This window comes from Dioscorea cayenensis, chromosome 16 (assembly GCF_009730915.1).
Source record: "Dioscorea cayenensis subsp. rotundata cultivar TDr96_F1 chromosome 16, TDr96_F1_v2_PseudoChromosome.rev07_lg8_w22 25.fasta, whole genome shotgun sequence".
Taxonomy (NCBI): Eukaryota; Viridiplantae; Streptophyta; class Magnoliopsida; order Dioscoreales; family Dioscoreaceae; genus Dioscorea; species Dioscorea cayenensis.
Window position 1 is genome coordinate 19,735,798 of NC_052486.1, and position 22,602 is coordinate 19,758,399.

The 22,602-nt window shown below is 36.2% G+C and overlaps 1 protein-coding gene across 2 annotated transcripts; it reads left to right on the forward strand.

The window, feature by feature from the left end:
- The first annotated feature begins 12,338 nt into the window (after positions 1-12,338).
- LOC120279108 (kinesin-like protein KIN-7F) lies at positions 12,339-17,904 on the forward strand. 2 transcript variants are annotated; one of them, XM_039285976.1, is made up of 15 exons: positions 12,339-12,424; positions 12,760-13,005; positions 13,345-13,434; positions 13,529-13,629; positions 13,725-13,838; positions 13,910-13,991; positions 14,070-14,137; positions 14,236-14,301; positions 14,427-14,551; positions 14,760-15,096; positions 15,184-15,288; positions 15,385-16,147; positions 16,234-16,286; positions 16,991-17,310; positions 17,393-17,904. In XM_039285976.1, exons 2-15 carry the CDS (start codon positions 12,789-12,791, stop codon positions 17,715-17,717), a joined length of 2,766 nt encoding a protein of 921 aa, XP_039141910.1. In that variant the 5' UTR covers positions 12,339-12,424; positions 12,760-12,788; the 3' UTR covers positions 17,718-17,904. The 2 variants fall into 2 exon arrangements, with proteins under 2 accessions (XP_039141910.1, XP_039141911.1); XM_039285977.1 differs by lacking the exons at positions 12,339-12,424; positions 16,991-17,310; positions 17,393-17,904 and adding an exon at positions 16,386-16,973 and having other exon boundaries at positions 12,773-13,005.
- Positions 17,905-22,602: the final 4,698 nt, after the last annotated feature.

A 22,602-nucleotide genomic window follows, 5' to 3' on the forward strand; every position in this document is an offset into this window, starting at 1 on the left:
TCGTCATTTTCAAAACTTCTCAAAAACCCCTCCAACTTTTTGCTACACCCTGACAACTCGCTATATTTTACATTCTCTTTAACCCCCGCCGTAGAGAGTGAAGTGTGATCCACGATGATCAAATTCCTTGCCCTCTGCAAAAGGAGGGGAAATGGCACCCAATCATATCACGTCCTAACTTTATGATAATCTTTCTCAATGTTACGCTCTCCCGCTTTGCTTTTGTCTCAAACAAAGTTTTGAAGTGCCATGTCTTGTTCTTCTTGTTCTTGTTTCGTTTCTTCTTTTTCTTCTTCTCATTTAGTGTACTCAATTTTAGCTCTTGCCACGAGAAGGCAACCTGGGCGTCCTAGACGAAAGAGGATCGAGTCGTAAGCGTCCGAGGACGGTGAGTTGCGTTGTAGCCACTGCACGCTCCGATCCGCAGTTGCGTTGTACCCATCGTCACACGCTTCCGCCACAATCGCAGATCGTCGCAACGAATCACTGTCAGAGTAGGCTGACTGTCATATACTTAAGTATTGTTTAAATATCGAACTTTATATTTAAATACATCCTGCTACTGCTTAAATATCGCTTCTATATTTAAATTTGTTTTTATCGCTTAACCTATATTTTTATCCGCTTAAAATATACAACGCTGACAGCGCCAGGCTTCCCCATAGCTGCATTAACGACGCCTGCTACTCCAAGCCGCTTTCCACCCCAGGTCAGACATACAAAAATCGCGAAGTCGGGCAAAGCAGTCGTTGGATTTCACAGTATAAATGGGAAGAGAAGAACCATTTCGTCAACATACTCTCATCGGCGCAACCACCCTCTCCTCTTTCCTCTTCTGTCGCAGTGGTCATCCCTGTCGAGTTTGAACATTGATTTCATGCTGACGATATTCGCTCCATTCAAACCACATTTTTAGATCATAAACTTTTTACTGAGATGTGTCATTATTGTTTTCCTCTGTCATCCGTAGAAACAAATAGTAGGTGAAAACTTTCTTTTTCGCCTAAGGCGAAATGCTCGCCTTCTCTACTGTAAGCAACGACGGAAGCGTCACTGGGTCAAGAAAAGAAGGTTTCACTTACAGTTGATCGTGATGATTACTAAGAAGGTTCATCAGCATATCCTTTAAAAAGAACTTGATCTATAAAAAATATGGTCCGACCTGGAGCGAGTGTCAGGCACCCTATTCAAAGGTATACTTGGACGATTCCGAGGTCCGCGGGTGGTTACGTCGTCTGCTAAGCAGAGGTTTGAAGCTTAAACGAGAATTTTGTATTGTCTTACATTCTATTTTTATCGAGATTTGTATTTTAAGTAAAAGTCATCGTAATTACGCCGATATTTAATAATAAAAATGAATGTTGTATTGTATCAGATTAAATGTATTTTTATCGAGATTTGTATTTTAAGTACATTTCATCAGAATTACGTTGATACTTTATAAGAAAATGTTAAACTGAGAAAATGAAATTTAAGAGCAGGAAAATAAATGAAATTTAAAAGGAATGAATGTTATCTGAGATTTAGATATTAAGTAAGTTGATATTGATAAGAAAATGAATGTTGTATTATATTGTCTTAAGTTTTAACATTCTATTTTTATCAGAGATTTGTATTTTAGGTACATTACATTGTAATTAAGTTGATATAATACAATAAGAAAATGTTAAACAGAGAAAAATCATGTTAAAGGGAGAACCTCGATACTTTAAACGGTGATTTTAAATGTAAACTTTGTTCTTTTAAATAGACTTTGTTATTTTTAAATAGAGAGTTTTCAATACAAGGTAGGACATGTTGAGTTGAGAACTTTCATTCGAGCGATGCGATATAGATGTCTTCCTGCTGACAGTGACATATATTTCCCTTTTGTCCTTGGGATGGAGGGAAAAATACCGCTCAATCACATCACGCCTAGTCTAACCTCATGCACATGCCAAATCGCGCGTTTTTGTTTCACTGTCATCTGCGTTGTTTGTTGTTTACATCTTCTTCTTCTTCTTCTTCGTCTTCTTTTGTTCTTTTATTTCATTTTGGTTTTGATACTGATTTGGTTTTCGATCGATATATTATGGAGAGTTTTTGTGGTATCACTAGATTCGACGGGGAGGGAAGAGTGCTAATGTTCAGCATCAAGCTTTCCCTTAGTCGGGATGAAGTTTATCACACCGGATGGATATAAAAAGCGGTTTGTCGATAGAAAAGCGATGTTGATTTCAGCTGGATGTGTCACGTGCACTCCATCTTCAAATGCTAGTAGTTGATCTTGTTGTCGAGGACTGGACAATGTGTCATCGCTAAATCCTAATGAAAATGAGTTTTTACTCGTTGTCAGAAGTTCCTTCTCTTTTATTTCGATCCGATTGTATGGGTTCATTATTGTTTAAGTATGTCGATCATAGGTTAACATCTTGTACTATTTCGTTTACGTTAATTGGTTACTTGTTTAGTATTTACGCTAACGTTTAAATGTTTTGCATTATCACTTAAACATTATATTCTCCGCTTTAACATATTGATCTTTTCTATTTAATCGAAGTGTTGCGTGAATTCGTGACTGCATGAGTGCTCCCGCTCATCCCCATGGTGACCACACGGCGGTGTGGGATGTCTTCCTTCCCTCGTCAAATCATTCGAAGTCCTGTCGTCTGGATATTGGACAACGTTTTGACGGTGTTGAACATTTCAGAGGATGTACTTCAAATCACGCAATCAAACGAATTTTGATTTCAAATTCATAAAGAACGAAAAACATCGGGTGATCGTGGAATGCGACTGCCGATGGTTGTCGCTGACAGCCTTCATGCATCAAAAGAGTATAATAAAAATACTTTTCGAGAATCAACACAATCAACCCGTACACACACTTGCAGTGGTGGCGTAGGTTCGATGTCACATCCGAAAGCGTCCCAATGGGTTCCCTGACGAGTGATTCAAAAGCTTCGAGGACCGGCCCTCATGACGAGGCCGATCGACATTCTAGAAGGACATGTTGTGGGAACATGGTGTCCACATACCATACAAGTAGGCTTGGTTGGGAAAAAGAGCATGCCGGGTGGTCCTCGACGTAGTGACATCTCCAGCTACGATCTGCTTTGCTTTTGGTATGTGGATAAGGTGCGCTGAGAGCAAACTCAGCTGAGCGTTGCGATCGTGGAAGAGAGACGGTGATCGCTTTTAAAACGATGCATTCTTTTCTTCGTTAGCGTGTCATTGTGGGATTCAAGAGGGCTTCATGTGCTGCTCTGCTTCTCGATAGTACCCACCTCCTTGGAAAAATATCGAGGTGCACTCTTGGGTGCCACAGGGAAAAGATAGGAAACAATGGTTTTTCCACGTCGCCTTGGTATGAGTCGACAACGAGACCGATACCAATTGGACTTGGTTCATATCTAAGTTAGGCGATGCTTTATACGAGGAAGGAGATTATCATGAGATAATTACCTTCGTGTCGGACAGGTCCAAGGGCCTTGTGAGCGCAATTGACGAGTCTTCCCTTCTTCGCCACATGCATACGTCGCCTTCGACATTTGGAGGCCAATTTTATGAAAGCCAATGTCGGACTTGGGAAGGCATTGAGGGTAGGAGTCTTTGGTCTATATAAGCTTCCGCATTAGCGTGGGCATCCACGGCTAAAGATTTCGATGATACTGTGAATGAACTGCAGGCCACATCACCCGAAGCTCATCAATGGTTGATTAATAAATCGGATATGGCACATTGGTCGAATTATCATGCTCGGAGGTGATCGTTGGGGTGAGATGTATTCAAATGTGGCGTGAGTCATTCAATGCTTGGATCAAAGAAGCTCGTCATTTACCGGTGACGAAAATGGTCGACTCCATAAGGTGCTCCTGAATGTTGATTTACACTTAACATTTAGTGTTACCCTTTAAAAATTTTTCAATATTTGTTTTAATTCGACTTGTCGACTTTAAATATTAATCCTTTTCCTTTAACTATTTACAATAATGTTTAAACATGTTCTGACGAATTGTTTAACCATCAACGTCTTTGTTTAACCTTATTTGCGGTGTGTTCGATGTGACGTGTCATGTAACCCAGGCGTGAGCAAAGCAACAAATGGGAGACCTACTTAGCCCGACATACATTCGAAGGTAGAGATCATTGTTGAGGATAGCCGAAATCTTCGTGTTGGTCGTTGTGTTGATGATCGTTACGAAGTGATCGACCACACGACGAACTCCATAGGATCTCTGCCATCAGAAACTTGTTCGTGTCGAAGGTGGCAAGTTTATGACATCCCTTGCAAACACGCTATGACTACTGAATATCTGAGCGCAGGCGACACCAACGTTCATCGATTTATTAAGCGGCTACTTCACGTCGACATTACAAACCCGACGTATAAGGAAGATATATTCCCCATACACCCGACGATGATGGGCCTTCGCACCCGAAATCGTGAGTGACTTCATTCTAATCGTGACGCGAAGGCGTACTGGGCGTCCAGAGACGAAAGAGGATCGAGTCGAAGCGTTAGATGTCCACGAGTTACATTGCAGCCGTTGCCATGGATCCGGTCACAATCGTAGATCTTGTAATGAAACCGTTGCCCTACTAGGCATTGTAAATAAAGTTCGACTTCTAAAGAGAGACAATCTGAATTGACCTGAAATTTTTCATATTTAAACTCTTATTCTTTACGGTGTTATCGGGATTATTTAAAGCGAGACAGTTGTTATTTTTAATGCAGAGAAACTGTAATTTTAAATGTTTCAAACCGATATTTAAAGCGATAGATGGTAAAGTTAAACATTTTAAAGCGGGAAATGTAAACAAGGACAATCAGAAATTAAACAATGAATTGAATTTGAATGGAATTTAGTCTGACTTTACAATTGAAAACAGACAAAATTTATATTGACATATACAAGTCATGTTCTTCGAAAATGAAAACAATGAATTGAATTTGTCCTGATTTACGTTCGAAAACAAAATTGACATTAACATATACAAGTCCTGTCCTGCGAAATCAAAATTTAACCCGCTCGGGACGATCCCCTTTCTCATGGAGCATGCCGGTGCCCTCCCACTCCTTAAGTATCGCGGGTAACATACTTTAATCTCGGTAAGGAACGATACCTGTCGTGGTAACCGTAGCTTCTCATCCCCAAAGTAATTGCTCGATAAACCGCATGACATAGGCAGGCCAATCGACGCTTCCTTGTTTTTAGCCGGGGTTTCCAGTCAGTAAGCAGTGGGTACTTGCGATCGCCGACTAGCTAAAAGCGCATATCGACGTACCGTGTCGAATAGATTCATCTGATCGAGATATGCAAGTTGAGATTAAGATCTGGATTAAATAACAAACACTATCAATCGGACATAATTAAAGAACTTACCATGTCAATGCGTCTTTTTCAGTACCCACGCATGAAGAATAATGCATGTATTCTTGTTTGTCATCTGTAAGGACACGATATGGAAGTGGCCATTCATTATTATCGTGAGGATGACAATTTGAACTTTACGCATGTCTCTGCACGACGATCTCCGATCATAGCCATAGTTGTTTCATAGTGCCGTCCTGCTGACATAAACAAGCGCCAAATGAGTCTTAGTGATGGAGGCGCGCTTTTTGTAGGGATATTGCACTTTGCTCATCGACTTTTGTATTATGTATACAAAGCGTCCATCACATCATCTGTGACCATCTCCTTACCCCTCAAGGCGTGTATAATTTGTCCAGTGTGGTCGTGTGATAGTCGTATTCTTCCACGACGAGTCTTTGAGATTAAAGCGATACTGATATAATTAGACCATATTCTAAATATTTAAATAATATTATCAATGCTCAAATGATATTATAAATAATTAAACGTTAAGTAGATAAATTAAATGATAACATATAAACATTTAAACACTATCACAAAAAAGTTAAAACACTATCATAAAAACTTTAAACACTATCAGGAAACTTTAAAACTTACATCCGATACGGCGGTTAAGGAAGATCCTCATCAACTCCCTCGCTCGTATTTGTTAAGAGCCGATTAGCCAACCCTATTTTTTCTTCTTGAGCGAAGACTTGCAAAGCTGTCTTGTCCCAATTTTGATTGCGCTTGATCATCTCCCCGTTGCTCGGTCGAGGTCTTTCAGTAGAGCATTTGGTCGTTGAGCCTTCGCCGTGTTCGACACCGCGAGGATCTTCCTTTGATGCAGGGGAGACGGCAGCGGATAACTGCAGACACATCCTTACGTGGTTATTGTTGTTGTTGGATTGTATCGCAGCCGATCGCGGGGATGACGACGATGATCGACCACGAGCGTACCCTTACATACTTTTCTTTTTGTTGTGGGATTGTGTCTTTGCTTCGATGCGATCGCGTCGACCACGGCCGCAAATTCAACGATCTTCTCGGTACGTGGCCACGGCAGCGGCATCAACGGAGACACACCCTTAGCTTGTTCTTGTTCTTGAGGGATTGTGTCCGTCTTTGATACCGCAATCTGCAGCTTGGTTCCACCGAGTTGAGGGATTTCGTTAACAAGGGAGTAAGCGATCTTCTCAACTGCGGCAACGCCACATCATCTACGATGTCCTCCACCGTCATGGCCATGTCATCTCACGGTGACGAGACTCGAATGACTGACATCGGTACCGATGGTGATTCTTATTGTTTCATCGTCGGCCCGGCGGTGGAGACGGAGGCGATATTGTTCTCCTCTTTTTACAGAGTCTCTTCGAATGTGGCCGTCTTGGAATGACCACCTCGATGATGTCGTCGTCATCAAATTCTGACGGCTCGTCCGTCCTGGGTGGTTCATTTCTTTGGAGGGACGGCGCAATCGGTTATGAACGTCCCTTCGAGCTGCCTCAACACGGGCGATAAGCCAGAAACTCGAGTCGTCAATATCCGGCACGCTGCGTAAGAGTTACGGTGACATCTCGCCTAAGGTAGTCGGTGGGGTACGCCACGGGTCGAGGAGCTGCCATGGTCGAGGAAATGCGCCACAATTGGTGGGACTGCTCGTTGTCGTGGTAGGGGTTGTTGCGATCTGGCGGGGTGGGGAGTGCTTCTCCGACGTCGAGGAATGCGTGCGCGTGGTGGGCTGGAAGTAGGAGAATGGCATTGGCAGCGACGATAGAGGCGCCTCTCGTCTTGCCTTGAGCAAGTGGTTCGGGAGCGATAGCATCCATCCAGGTCGGTTGGCCCCAACAAATATTTCTTCTTCACACTCAGGAACCCATTCGGGAAACTAACATATGTAAAACCAAACAATTTCAGCGAAATCATTCAGTTTAAACTATAACAACTATATTTAAACAGAGTTTTTATATATTAAACATTATAGAATATATTTAAACGGAGAACAAAATATTTACACCTTTATGAATAAATTTTAAACTGTAAATAATAAAGTTAAGCGCTAAATAAAAATGGTTAAACATTAAAGACTTACGTTAAACATTGTCCATGATTTATTACCTCTTTTCCTTGAGCGATGACAAGCTAGTTTCTACCGTCAGCTTGCTTCCATCGTAACTACTTTTCACCATAGCACGAGCATCCTTGGGATCTTCAGAAGCAGGACTTTCTTTCCCGTTCCGGTCATTTCGTAGAAACCATACGTTAAGCGCGACCGAGCACCCCTATAATATATCCCCGTGTTGAGTCTTCTTCCGTGCGATCTATCTTGCACTCGAGCGGTGCGTGTGGAATGTCCTCCATCGACCCGCTATGCGTCGCTCGCGCCATGCGTATTGCCCCGATGGCGGGTAGATCATCGATATAATCAGCGATCCGAGTTCGGGAACCGAGCATGATGTATTTTGGGAAGAGGGATCGCTACCCATGAGATACACCATCGGGAGTTTGACAAAATTATCTTCTTCCCCTCTCGTCGAACAAGTTGCTGAGAGTGCTCTTGATGGAGTCTCAGTGTCTCTCGTAGGTTTTTGATAAATACCTCCCTTGAAACGCTGAGCGGGTTTTTCTTCTTCGAAACACGGCGTATCGCCATCGCATATGAGACGAGAACGAGGGGCCGCATCACGAGGCCTGAAACTCGGCGAGGCTTTCCCGATCCCGAATTTATTGGTGCGACCATCGATCCTTTGTAGTGAGAGAATCAAGAAGGGACCTCTCTTGGTATATAGCTTCCAGGCTCGATGAATCTGCTAAAAGCGGTGTCGCTTCGGATGATCTCCCGAGTGTCGAGGGGTCGTGTTATCTTTCGATTCAGCTAAAGGTCTCCGCTCACGGGTGTCGAAATAAGCATCGCCCGTTAACTAGGTTAACCGCTGTAGTCACAAGCACTGCGACAATAACAACACATTCAACATGCGGTATTGACAGAATGTTTAAGCGGAAATATAAGATTTTAAAGCGGTAATCTTCGGGTTATTAAGCAGGAGATATCAATTGTTAAGCAGAGACAGACAATACTTAAAGCGAGAGACAATAAAATTTAAGCAGTAACATCTCGTTTCTTAAGCGTAAAACCTCGTTTGTATAAGCTGCAGCTATATCGAAATGAAAGGGGAAATGTATATTATAAATATTACACAAATCATAACAATCGAAATAACTATTTCGATGGTGTATCTGAGACGAGCGCAAAAACAACACAAAACCCTAGCCGAGAAATTGCCATGCGGACTAACAAAAACCCCAGTGAGAAATCCCCTGCAGGACTTGATATCTTCCGACAAAAAGCAGGAGCACAAAGCGAAGCCAGAAAAAAATCTTTCTTTTAGTAACATAATAGTTATCATAAAAACCATACTCAATACCTTAGATTGCAATCGATTAAATGCCAACTACTTGCAGCGGGACTTCTCCTTGAGATCTGGGTGGAAAGGGAAAAAGCTGCAGATTACGGAGGGTGCTAGCAGTAGAGACAACCGGAGCGACTGGAAATGGAAAAAGCGAAGACGCGAGTTGAGAAAAAAACTCGATGAGCGGCTCCGATGAAATTCCTCTCTTGGGGTTACCATACGGAAAAACCCCCACTTCCTCTCATCTGCTCGAAATGGGCATGAGTCACGACTCCCATGCAGGGCATTTCGTCCATAAAATTTGAAAAATCACTCCGTTGACATCAGTTACATGCTTTGGGGGTTGAAAAATATGGAATTAAAAAGGAAGGGGTTTTTGGGAGTCTGCAAAACTAGCAGGGTGTTTTTGTGATATAGCAAACTTTAGGGGATGTTTTTGGCAATTTCCACTTATTATTATTATTATTCTAAAACAACATTTAAAATAAATAGTTATATTTCGCTCTCCTCTTTGAGCAAAAATTGAAATTTCCCTCTTTCAAAACGATTTGTCCATATATTTTGTAAAAAATTTTATTGTGAGTAATAAAAAAAATAATGCATTATTTTATTAATAAAATTACATTGAAAATATTAATATTACTTATAATATATATATATATATATATATATATATATATATATATATATGTATTAATAATGTGGGTATGTTACATTGCTATCTTTAGATGTGAGTGTCTTTAAAGTTGTACTCCAAGTTAGGTGCAAATTTAATTAGTATAATTTTTTTTTAACTAAAACGATAAGCACTCGCCAATAAGGCCATGTACGGCTAGATTATAATTCATTTAGTTAATTAGTATAAACAAAATTAATCAAATTTATTTGAACACAAAATTTACCAACATCATTTTTTATAAATTTTAAAAATAGTATTACTTCAAATGAAAAATTGGTATTTCATATTCCTCACTGTGATAAGATGTTAAAATTATAAATCTTCTCTCATTCAAAGTGGTTGGTCTTTTGATGCATTATTTCCTTTATCAATGATATAAATAATAATTTTTTATTTAGAAATAAAGACAAACCACTTTTTCTGAATTTTTTTTTTCAAAAAAAGACTAACCATTTTTTTTTAAATGATTTGTCTTTATTTCTAAAAAAAATAATTATTCTTTATACCAGTGATAAAGAAATTAATGCATCTAATTTATTTATAAGAAAATTATATTAAAATATTTTATAATATTTATATGAGTCTCTACTAAATTATATTCAAAATTTAGTGTAGGTTTTGAAGTTCGATCTAGACTCTTTCCCAGAACAGATATCCTATGCAAACGAATCCATGTTGATAGATCGAAAGGTCATAGACTAGTAAAAACTTAGTTAGAAATTTAATTAGTGTCAACTAAATCAATCAAATTTATCAACAAAAGGAAGCTAGCTTCCTTTTAATAATTCAAACTTTAAATAATAATATTAAAAAAGTTTTCTTTGCAATAACTTCGTTGAAAAATGCCGAAATATTTGTTATTTTTGACTTTTCAAAATATTACTTGTCATCCACTCTTATAATTTTATTTGACTTGTTCACCTCCTATAATAACTTTTATTAATTCAATATCTTTTTATCCATATAAATTTTTTTTCTAATAACTATTTGATATTAGATATAAAATATGATAATATATTATATTATATTTATTTTTAATAAATAAAATTATACTTTTAATGATATGGGCCACAAAAGATTTTTTTTATATATAAACAAAGGCTAAAGGTTATTTTAGCCCAAATTAAACATTAAAAAAATATTATTCTAGAGAATGGCAAATAAAATAAAATAAAATAAAAAGAGAAAATATCAAGTAATATTTAAAAATTAAGGATAACAAATAATTTTGATATCTTTTTGGTTGTCATCGAGAAAAAAAAAAGGAAAAAATTCAAGTAATGTTTGGATTGAGTCTTTTAAATGTCGGTGATATTTTGTCTTTTGTTTTAACATAAAGCAAGGTGTTTAGTGCAAAATTTTCCATGCTAATATCAAATATAAAAAATGCCAGGGTTGTTATTGAATAATTGTTTATTTCATATAAAATTTTTATTCAATAAAAAAACACTCCACGTGTTCACCCATGATATCCTCTCAAATTTTGTCAAACTAATATATTTATAATTCCCACATGAGACATTATTATTACTATTATAATTATTTAATTATTGTTATAATCATTCGTTTTTTTAACAATTAATGAAATGCAAACTCTGTACTTTTACATTCACAAACTTAGAAAAAATATTATTATTTATTCAACTAATAAATGTTGTAGTTGTTGACTTTATATCATAATAACATTAGTAAATGTTAGGTCTCCAAAATCTAATTCTAAAATTTTTATTTTTTTAAAAAGGATTGGAGTTTATTGTGAATATTCCACTTTTCAGGGTGTTTTTAGTGAGAAAAGAAAATTCAAATTGCCCCTTATAAAATTAATTATTGGTATGACCTTGTAAATCATTATACTTGATTACTCCCTCCGTTCTTAAATACATATTGATTTAAGATGTTGCACAAGAATTAAGAAAATCATTAAATTATTTAAATTTTAATATAAAAACAACAAAATTACTAAACTATCCCTCCCTTGAAACCATATTTTTTTTTAGACTATAAATATTACTCACTTTATTTATACAACTTATGAGTAAAATTGGAAAAATAAATAAATATTGTCTTGATATTCTAAAACAACAACTATTTTAGAATAATTTTTTTTTTCTTAAAACGACATGTATTTAGAAACTGGAGGGAGTAATATTTAGCTAAAAAGTAGTTTTTTTTTTCACATTCATTCTTTTTTTTTCCTGTGTTCTCATAAAAGCATTTTACTTGTATATAGGAAAAAAATTGTGTGCTCTTATAAAAATTTATTAATTATTAATACATTTTCAAAAAATAATATTTGTTTTTTTACAGTTTTTTATAATGTGGACAAAGAGCCTCAAATACAAATATTTTTTATTATTACTGTTCAGCATTGGGAGTGAGTATAATTCTCGACTACTAATGTCCTGTGACAGTATTTTTATTTATTAGTATATATATATATATCTTAATTGTTTAAAATTTTTTATAAAAAATATATTTATTATTTGGTCCCTATCTTGTCCATAAAAAGTGAGGATAGATTGGTCTTTTAATATATTTTTCCATAGGAGGTAGATAAAAATACATTAATAAATGAAGTGAGTTATAATGTTATATATGGGGGCGTATATAAGTAAATAACTTTGTCCAGGAAAAGAAGAATAATTCTTTATTTTTATGGGGTTATGAAAGCAAACAAAAATAATTTATGGAGTCAAATGCGTAAATTTGGTTTTTATAGGGTTATAAGTGAAAATCTACCCTATGAAAAGAAAAAAGGCGGTAGTTTTGTAGGGGGTTGTTTATAAAAAAAGTTATTTTCTTTTAATTTTTTTAATTATTATTTTTTTACTTTTTCGTCCTTTTGTTTTTGTGAAAATAATAAAAAACATCGTTCTCTTCTCTACTGTTTTCATCTCAGTCAGTGGACCGTTGCAGCTTGGCATGGAGATCGCCATGGATCTCCGGTGCTGCATTCATGGCGGCAGAGTTTCTCTAGATCTCACCTAGATCTCCAAAAGGTAAAGCTTGCACTGTTTCTTGGAGTTTTCTTTGAGTTTTTTTGGAGTTTATTATGCAATTGGTAAAAGTAATTGAGATAAATGTAGAAAAATGAGTGATCTTGAAAATGGCCGGCCATATCAAAGGATTTGACCATTTGGAATAAAGAAATAGCAACAAGAGACCGAAATCATGAGAAAAGGTTTAATTTTTAGGGAGATTGGACTTGTTCTTTGTGTTTTTGTCTGTTGAATTTTGCCCTTTACTTGCTAAATCAATCTCATTGTTGTTGTTGTGGTTTTTGTTGGTCAAGTTGGGGTTTTTTTGTGATGTTATATGAGTTTTGGTGGCTCAGGTGGGGTGGTGTTGAGGGGGGGAGGGGAGATGGAGGATGCGGTGAGTGATGGAGGGGTTATTGGTGTTGATGTTGGTGGTGGCGGTGGGAAAGAGAGGATTTTGGTTTCAGTGAGGTTGAGGCCTTTGAATGAGAAGGAGATTGCTAGGAATGACCTTTGTGACTGGGAGTGCATCAATGATACTTCCATCATTTTCCGAAACAGTTTGCGGGAGCGGTCTGGGTTCCCGATCGCCTACACATTCGGTGAGCACATCGGAGTTTTACTTTTGTTCAATGTGGTGTGTTTGTATAATGTATTTCTCTGAGTTTCATTTATTAGCTGTTTTTCTCTAACTGTTTTGCTTGTGACAGTGCTCTCCATTCTCAAGATTTGGTTATACTTCTTTCAGAATTTGAGCTCCTTTTTGTGGTTTTTTTGTACTTTTCACGCTTCAGTTGTGTCTTGTGCTTGACTAGGAGAGTAATTTTCATTTGCATTGTTGCTGCATTGTGAAGTAGCTTTTGTGTTTCTGATTTTTTTAGTTTTGATGTTTGTGTTCTCTTGTTCATTTATCTTTTCTTGTTGTGCTCTCCAAATTATAGACAGAGTTTTTGGAGGTGAGTGCAACTCAAAGCAAGTGTATGAGGAGGCAGCCAGAGAAGTAGCTCTCTCAGTTGTAAGTGGTATCAACTGTAAGTATTATCATCATTCTTTTTATTTCCCTGTTGCTATCTCTTTCAAGATGCGTATTTTTGACTAGAAATGTTATGCGTTTGTTCTTTTTAGCAACTATATTTGCTTATGGACAAACAAGCAGTGGGAAGACATACACAATGACCGGAATAACAGAATACACTGTGGTGGATATATTTGATTACATGCAAGCGGTACAAACATTTAGAGTATTGTGTAATACTGGGATTTGCATTTTTGTTTCATTAATTTTACCATAATGAACTGTCTTTTGTTTTTTTAACTGCAGCACGAGGAGAGAGCGTTTGTCTTGAAATTTTCAGCCATAGAGATTTACAATGAAGCAGTGAAGGATCTACTCAGCAATGATAATACTCCTCTTCGGCTTCTAGATGATCCAGAGGTAATTTATTTGGTTTCCTCTGATGTTGTGATTTTCATCTTTATGTCATTTTGAACCACTTGTTTTGCCAGAGAGGGACTATTGTGGAGAAACTAACTGAGGTAACCTTGCGAGACTGGAGCCACCTTAAGGAGCTGCTTTTAGTTTGTGCAGGTGTGAAGGAAATCTATATGATATCAGATTAGGTTCTCTGTGAGATTACTCCTGTTTATGCTTTCTTCTTTCCTGCAGCTCAAAGAAAGATAGGGGAGACGTTGTTAAATGAAATGAGCTCTAGATCTCATCAAATTATTAAGCTGGTTTGCCTCTCTCTTATGGAATGAAAGAATTCTATGAATAATGTACGTATAATGCAAAATGAGCGTTATCTGATATATTTCTTGATTGATTCTTGTAGACTATTGAAAGTTCAGCTCGTGAATTTCTGGGCAAGGGCAAGTCAAGCTCTCTTGTGGCAAGTGTGGTATGTGAAATTTTGCTTTCCTTTTTTGTTTCTGTCTCTCTCTCTCTCTTTGTTTTGTTTTGTCTGTTGCAGTTTTGTTATTTTAGAATGAATGATTTTAACATGTATGTTTCTCTATGATGCAGAATTTTGTTGATCTGGCAGGAAGCGAGCGTGCATCACAAGCGTTATCTGCAGGTAGTAGACTAAAGGAAGGTTGCCACATAAATCGAAGTCTGCTTACACTTGGAACTGTTATTCGGAAGCTAAGGTTGTAAATTCTACAAATCCTTTGTTCAACATGTATTTAGAACATTCCATGCCAAGATTATGAAAATGATCAGCCAATTTTCTCTGCATCTTTCCTTAAATTTGACAATATATTCAGCATTTAGAACATTCCAACATTTTCTCAATGTAAAGTGAAAGTAAATGATTGGTTCTAATTCATAATTGCTTTTTTTTGTTGTTAAGCGCAGCAAGGGAAGACATGGGCATGTTCCATATCGAGATTCAAAATTAACCCGCATATTACAGCCTTCTTTAGGTGGCAATGCACGAACTGCTATTATTTGTACAATGTGCCCTGCAAGAAGCCATCTTGAGCAGTCCAGGAATACACTGTTATTCGCAAGCTGTGCAAAAGAAGTGGTGACAAATGCTCGTGTCAATGTTGTCATGTCTGACAAGGCACTAGTTAAGCATTTGCAAAAGGAGCTTGCTCGATTGGAGAGTGAATTAGGAAATCCAGGATCAGCTTCTGGTACATCCCATCTTGAAGCTTTACTGAGGGGAAAAGATGCTCAAATCAAAAAGGTTATTGAATGCTTGCAGATGAGAACATTTTCTCTTTCAATGAGTTTTTCCCTTTTGCTTAACAAATGGTAATTCTTCATTATACAGATGGAGAAAGAGATCAAGGAGCTGATACGACAACGAGATCTGGCTCAATCTCAACTCAAGAATTTCCTTCGAATTGCAGTTGATGATCGTGCTTCAAGACAATGGGTATCTTTCTTTCCCTGCTTTCGAGTTCTCAATCTCACAATATGTAGACAAATGATTTTTCTTTTGAATTTAACACTTTCATTCATCATAATTCAGGATGAATCCAGCCAGGTCTCAACATCCCGTGTCACAACTAGTGAATATGATGATGTAGTTTCAGTATCTGCCACATCAGGTTTTCCTTATCGCGGTCTCAATTTTGGCTTTACAAAGTTTGACAAATCAATGGGAACTGAAGATTGGAATGAGCTTCACTCCCTACGCTCTGGAAAACTAAGTGAAAATGATGCATTCTCTCCCAGTCACTCAATCAGTAGTTCTAATTTCATCCGTTTGATCCCGCGACGTAGTGAAAATAACACTCATGAAGCAGTTGACACTGTCGAGGATCACTGCAAGGATGTCCAATGCATTGAAATTGCTGAGTCGAGCACAAGTGGAAGAAAAGAACTCGGCATCTCATTAAACGAAAGGACTGAAAGTCAGCTTTCCACCACTCCAAACCAAGAACACAATGCCACAAGACCTCTAAGTGTTGATTCTCCGGCTATTACATTGGAACAGCAACTCCAGAACGTCAGGAAGAGGATTGATGATCTTGTCAGACCTTATCATGATGAAATGTCTTCAGTATCCTCGACAGTTGAATTGTCTAAATCACAGAGCTCAGCTTTAACCAAAAGCAGAAGTTGTAGAACTTCTATGAATAGTGTTTCATCCCCTTGGTTTCAAGATGCTGGACATACTGACAATAACACACCACCTAACAGCTTTCTAAGAAACTTTCCTGGAAGACCTGACCAGTTGCAAAGAAGACATGTTGCATTGAACTGCGATATTGACAGTGAAACACTTTTAGGTGAATCATCTATTTCTTAGTTTTTCAAGTGCTCCAAATAATGGTATGAATGTTAAAAGACGCTAATATATGTATTTCTCTCACAGGGCTGAAGGAGATGGCTCAAGTTCAGTATGATAAGCAGTGTGGAAATAGTCAGGTGCGATAAAAATTCTCTAAGAAAACTTTATATACTGTGCAATTGCTATAGCTTCTCATTTTGAGCACGCTGTTTGAAATATTGCTCGTAATCTAATAGGACTAAAGCCACTGGTGGCACTGAGATCAACAAAATGAACAATGGCCTTTCTGGCATAAATGTCTGGCACATCAGCTGCCACATCAGTCAGAGGGGGTCAAAATGACCAAATTCATTAGTTCAAAGACTAAACTGAACATGTTATTTTAGAGGTCAAAACGAATAACGACCCTCACTTTAGAGGCCAACGGTGGGTTCAGTCCTAATATCATGTTAAGGTGTTTGGTGTTCGACCACTTTTTAACTCTGACACTGTAAGTAAGAGACCCTGAGGATATCCTTGTGTGTGATTTCCAAGAAGACCTTGTAGAATTCCGCATGGCTTAATCTTCATTGCTAGCTCAATAGAAGCCTTATTTGATAGAAAACTGCCAACATTACTCATTGTATTGAATTTTCTAGCCGAGCTTATTGTATCCCATGCATCATTTCAAGGATGTCAATTTACACATATTATATTTTCACGTTGTTGTGAACTATGCCAACAGCTAATATGTGTATTAAATAACACATTAAATTGGTACATTGCGTCACCATTAATTTCTTTGTTGACATACCTTGCCAACTTGATACCAAATCTTACTTCCAAAATTGCAAGCTTACAGATAGACAACGGAGATGTCGAAGTAGGTGGTATGAGAAAGGATGCAGGTGTGCATCCAATGTTAGATCTCCCAGAATCATCCCCTTCGCGATGGCCAGCGGAATTTGAGAAAAAGCAGCAGGAAATAATTGAGCTTTGGCATGAATGCAATGTTTCCTTAGTCCATAGAGCCTGCTTTTTCTTGCTCTTCAGAGGTGATCCCGCAGACTCTTTCTACATGGAAGTCGAGCTTAGGAGGTTATCCTTTCTAAAAAATACCTCTCAAAAAAATCTGGATAAAACACCATCACAAGACAGTCTACATATCTCTCAAACATCAAGGTATGTACAATCCATATATTCATCTGACAATGAACAAAAATCACTCCTAATTGCAAATACTGAGATGTTGTATTACTGACAGTTCGAGAAAGCTGCAACGCGAACGGGAGATGCTGTGCAAGCAAATGCACAAGAGGCTATCGACAGAGGAAAGACGGGAACTCTACACCAAATGGGGAATAGCATTGGATTCCAAGCAGAGGAAACTGCAAGTTGCTCGTCGTCTATGGACTGAAACCAACGACATTGAACACGTCAGAGAGAGTGCGTCGCTCGTTGCGAAGCTTATCGGTCTCCTCAAGCCAGAGCAGGCTCTTAGGGAGATGTTTGGTCTCAGCTTCACTCCTCAGCTAACTAATCGCCGGCTTTTCGGTTGGAAACACGGGCTAACTTCACTCAAGCAATGAGTTAACAATCGCCGTGACAGGCTACATTCTGTGAACCTTTTCAGTGATTCGATCTTTTTATTTGTTTCATTGTTGTTTGTAGAGTAACTAGGATTAACAAGAACATGAGTGGTGATACTATAACTGATACATTAGTGTTTATGTTTCAGAATGAATGTGATGAACTACAAATTGTTTGTCTGATTCAGTAATTGTTTCAAGTAATCTTTGCCTGCTTTTGTTAAAATGTTCATGTGGCAAATAAAGACCAAAAAGGAGACAAAAACATTTCCTTTGAGTTGACAACTTACGAACTCTGAACCAAAGAAATAGGAAATAGTTTGGTGTCCTACAAAGAGCTAGCATTGAATTGAAATAATTCCTTTTGTCTTTCTTTATTTAGAAAACATCATCCATCATCACTTTATAAAGATAAAAAGTCTCATATTCTTAGCCATGCTTTTGTTATCATGTATTGGCAATGGCACCCACTCTATAAAGGGAATTTATACTTTAAAGTAGAGTTTAGTTAGCCAACTTTTGAGGCCTTCATTGTTTTGACCACCAAACCTAACTTAGCTCAAATGACTCAAAATTTTATTCCTTTTCCAATGACTTCTACAAGATTCTATTATTTTGTACAAGTACAATTTTTTTTTTTTTTATGCACCCAATTTTTAGGAGTCATACTTTCAACTGATCTGAAAGTAATACTAAAAATTCTATAAAAAAAAAAAAGATTTTTTGAAATGAGTATTTTTTTATATATCAAAAAATTCAAGCTAAAAATCACTTAAGTTACTCAAGCCTCAACCGCTTAAACCAATTTCATGTTGGTTATAAACAAGTATAATTTAAAATGGGCTTAATTTGAGAAAAAAAATAATTGAAAAAAATCAAGTAATTAAATAATTTAAAAACATAATTAGTTTTAATTGTTTGATTATAGATTTAAGTTCGAAATAATTAAACTTAATTGCAATATTTATTCCCTGGAATTTATTTTATTTTATCATTTTTGTATTTTTTTTAAATGTCCAAGCTATTACATATACTCTAATTTCTTTTATTTTAGTCCCCATGTTTTGAAATATTTAACATGATACTCACAACCTAGCAAAATGAAACAACCCAAAAAAAAAAAAAATTAGTGTATGGCCACTTTGAACATTAATAAGCTGAAAGAATAAAAAAATGCACTTAAATTTTAATTAAATTAATTTAATTACAGTTTTGTTTTCACACTAATTTCTTGAATTTCTAAAATTATCTTTTTCTCCAATTTGTGAAATGGTCAACATGATAAATGAAAATTGATTTTGATCCACATGTTAATAATAATAAAGTTCCAAAAAGTAATCACACACAAGAAAAGTCAGGTCTAGAGATACTTAAAAAAAAGCCTATAATTACTTAAAAACATAGGAGAAGTTTCTAATGTTCATGAACATCATGAGATTGAAAGAGATTAGAATGAAAAAGATCATCAAGAGCAAGGTATTAAACTATTCAAAGTGTTCTAGAAGCAATCATTTCATCTAACCCATAAAAAGAGTTTTAAAAAAATAAATATAGTTTTTTACTTGTCACCCCTTGAAAATTAGTGAAATTGCTTATGAGATTTGTTTTTCAAAAATATCCCATAACTTTTAGTATATATATATATATATATTAGGTTAAATTATTTAAGGATTTTCCTAGAACAACCACAAAACTTTAAAAGCAAGAGAGAAGAACAAGTGGGGTGTTAGATTTACTGAGAGAAAGGAAAAAAATTCGAAGATGACACCATAAATCTCAATAAGGTAAGATAGGTCAAATGTCCTTAAAATGTGTTTTCTAAAGATCTCTCCAGAACTCCCCTTATATATATATTGCCATTGATGAGCAATTTTTAGTTTTTAATTTAAGATATGTGTAAATAATATTTTACTTGTTTATTAAAAATATTTTTATAATGAATGTCATTAGGAAAAATTGATTATTTTTTCATCAATTTTATATCTAATATTTAATAATATAGATTATAATAGAGATTTAAAATGAATGAATGAATGAAGGAAGGAACAAGTCATTTACATATATTCTTAACTCAAATTAAAATATCAAAATTTACCTGAAATGGCAGTAAAAAAAATAGCATTAGATGATGAGGTTGCGAAGTATTTCTAATAATGAGGGGGGTAACAAGCAATTTCACTATTTTCAATTGATCTGAAAGGAAAATTTTTATCCAAGTTGATAAATTTGACTAAATTAATACTAGTTTCTAATAAAGTTTTATTCTTAAAATTATATATATATTTTTTAATGTTGCATATATTCATATTATTAATTACGTCAATTAATTTAATTTTTTAAAAATATATTTATATACATGTGGGATCGTTGATTTTTTACAGTATTTAATAGAGTTATCCGTACATCCCAAGTCAAATTTTAATTACCCTAAATTATGTCATGCAAACCTCCGATTAAAAACAATTGTAAAGAAGAAATAAATGAATATATTATAAAAATTAACTTTATTAATTTCAAAAGAGTATATGTATATGATAGTTCCGGTGAGTTAGTGTGTTTAGGGAGAATCACTCAATCTCATAAGAATATAAATCACACACACACAATCAAGTAAGAGAAAGAAGACACCCAAGTTGGTTCTTCAGTTTGGCACAACCTTGCCTACATTTGGGGGGTCAAGCCCGGAGAAACAATCCACTAAAAAAGGTGATAGATTAAAGAGTACAACACTCCTTTACTCACTCAAGACAAAGAATACCCTCTTAAGATTGCCCTATACCCACTCTCTTTAACCCTCACCAAAGGGGCTCTCACTTGTGGCTCATCCTAAATCTTCAAGCAGGATATCTTATATAGACGCACCTACGTCCATTGAATCCTTCTTTTTTTAGAATTCTCCGCGACTTCCTAACTTGGACACCTTCCAAAGTTAGATGTTGCAACACCTACCCTCCCGGTTTCTTCAGTTCGCTTCATAGCAGTTGACTCGTCCCGAGCTTCTTCTGCCTGCAACCGCTTTCTTCCTCACGTCACTTCAGCAGGTTTCCTCTCCCGAGGAATGCGCCTACCAAGGCATACTGCAATCATCTCACTAAAAATGGTCACCGAAGATCTCCCGATCTTCTTTCCTAACTTGGTCCAACTTTGGTCTTCCCATGTGATCTTCATTTGAATCATAGAAATATTGTTACTAAACTTGATCTCATCTCATCCAAATTAAGCCTTCAATATCTTCAAGTATGATCTCCGATCATCCATGCTTGGATCTTCAAATCTTCAAGTAATCTCCAATCAAACCTTCATACATGATTTGTCTACTTAAATAGCTCCGCCCATACTTAGCTCTTAGATCTTCCTTCCAATTGTGTTGCTAAATATGGTCTTGATAATCACATTGGATTGTCCTTGTCTATCTTAGTTTGTGTCTTCAAATAGCTTCACACCAAACTAAGTTTGTCCTTGCAATCTTTATGATGATTTTTTATTCTTGCCAACAATAGAATATTCCTCTCTCTTTAAAATAGATCTTTCCTAAAAGGAGTTTTACCAAAGATATAATTTATCATCTCGGATCTTACTAAGGATAGATACAATCATACCTAAAATAAAATTTACTCTTTTTGAAGAGATCCTTCTAACTTGTTGTACTTTCCAAAATTAGTTAATCATCACATAAACCATTGAGAGGAATTTCTTCTAAACATGGTCTCTCATCATGATCTTCTAGTCCTCATATCTTCTCATGTCATGTCACCAAGCTTTGACCACATCATCATCCTAGTCACTTCTCTTTTTTGCCAAGTCATCATTGTCACGTCATCTTCCTTTGCCATGTCACATCTTCGTTTGTCACATAATGTCAATCCACGTTATCAGACCTAACAATCAATTTTGATTTTTGAAGAACTTCTGCTTGTAATGCTTGTAAAGCCTTTAAGTCTTTAACTTATAAAACTCTTTGGTTCGCTGACTTTTGATGTTTTGAAACTTCAGAGTTCATTCATAATTCATTTGAGATTGTTTTCTATATTTTGATTCTCTCATGCTTTAAGCTATGACTTGCACACCATCGAGTTATGACCTTTCATGTGATTACTTTAACTTGTTTGGTTTTGGAATAGGTCACAAGTTGTAATTAATAACTTGATCTTCTTTAATTTTGATGTTTGAGATCTTTGCCATTTTATGCTTGTAAAGCCTTTAGAACTCATAAAACTTTTAAAGCCTTGGATTTTCTTATGTTTTGGAGCTTCAAAATTTCACTTGTAGTTTCATTGACTATTGAGAGATCATTGCTCTCATGTGGGAGCTCTCATCATCAGTTTATACACTAATACATTTGAAAAAATATATATTTTTTTAATCTTTACTTGGAGAATGGTTTTCATTTATTTCATAAAGCATCTTTTTTTTTCTTCTTTACCCAAGAGGTTGTCTGTTTTACACTAGACCATATTTTGGATCTTTTTGTAAAAAAAATCCTCAATGACCTCCTTGTGAGAATGGGTAAGAAAACTCTCAAAAAGAGTCCACTTTGCATTGGACTTTATTAACGGATTAAAGAAAAATGGAGAATCTTTAAAGATCTCCTTGTGAATATCAAGAGGCAAAGATGAGAAAATTCTCAAAGATAGCTTTGCACACTGAATTATACTTCATCAGTGGGTAAAGAAGGAAAAGAGGCTTTACAACCTCTTTGTGAGCGTCAAGAGACAAAAGTAAGAAGTTCAAAGAGAGTCAATTTTGCATTGGATCACAGAAGAAATTTCAAAGACCTCCCTGTGAGCACTTCTCAAAAAGAGAGTGCATTTTACATTGAACTCAATAGCGGGTCAAAGAAGCCCTTTCTCTTCACAAAATTCCATATTTCTCTCTTTTTGTGCAA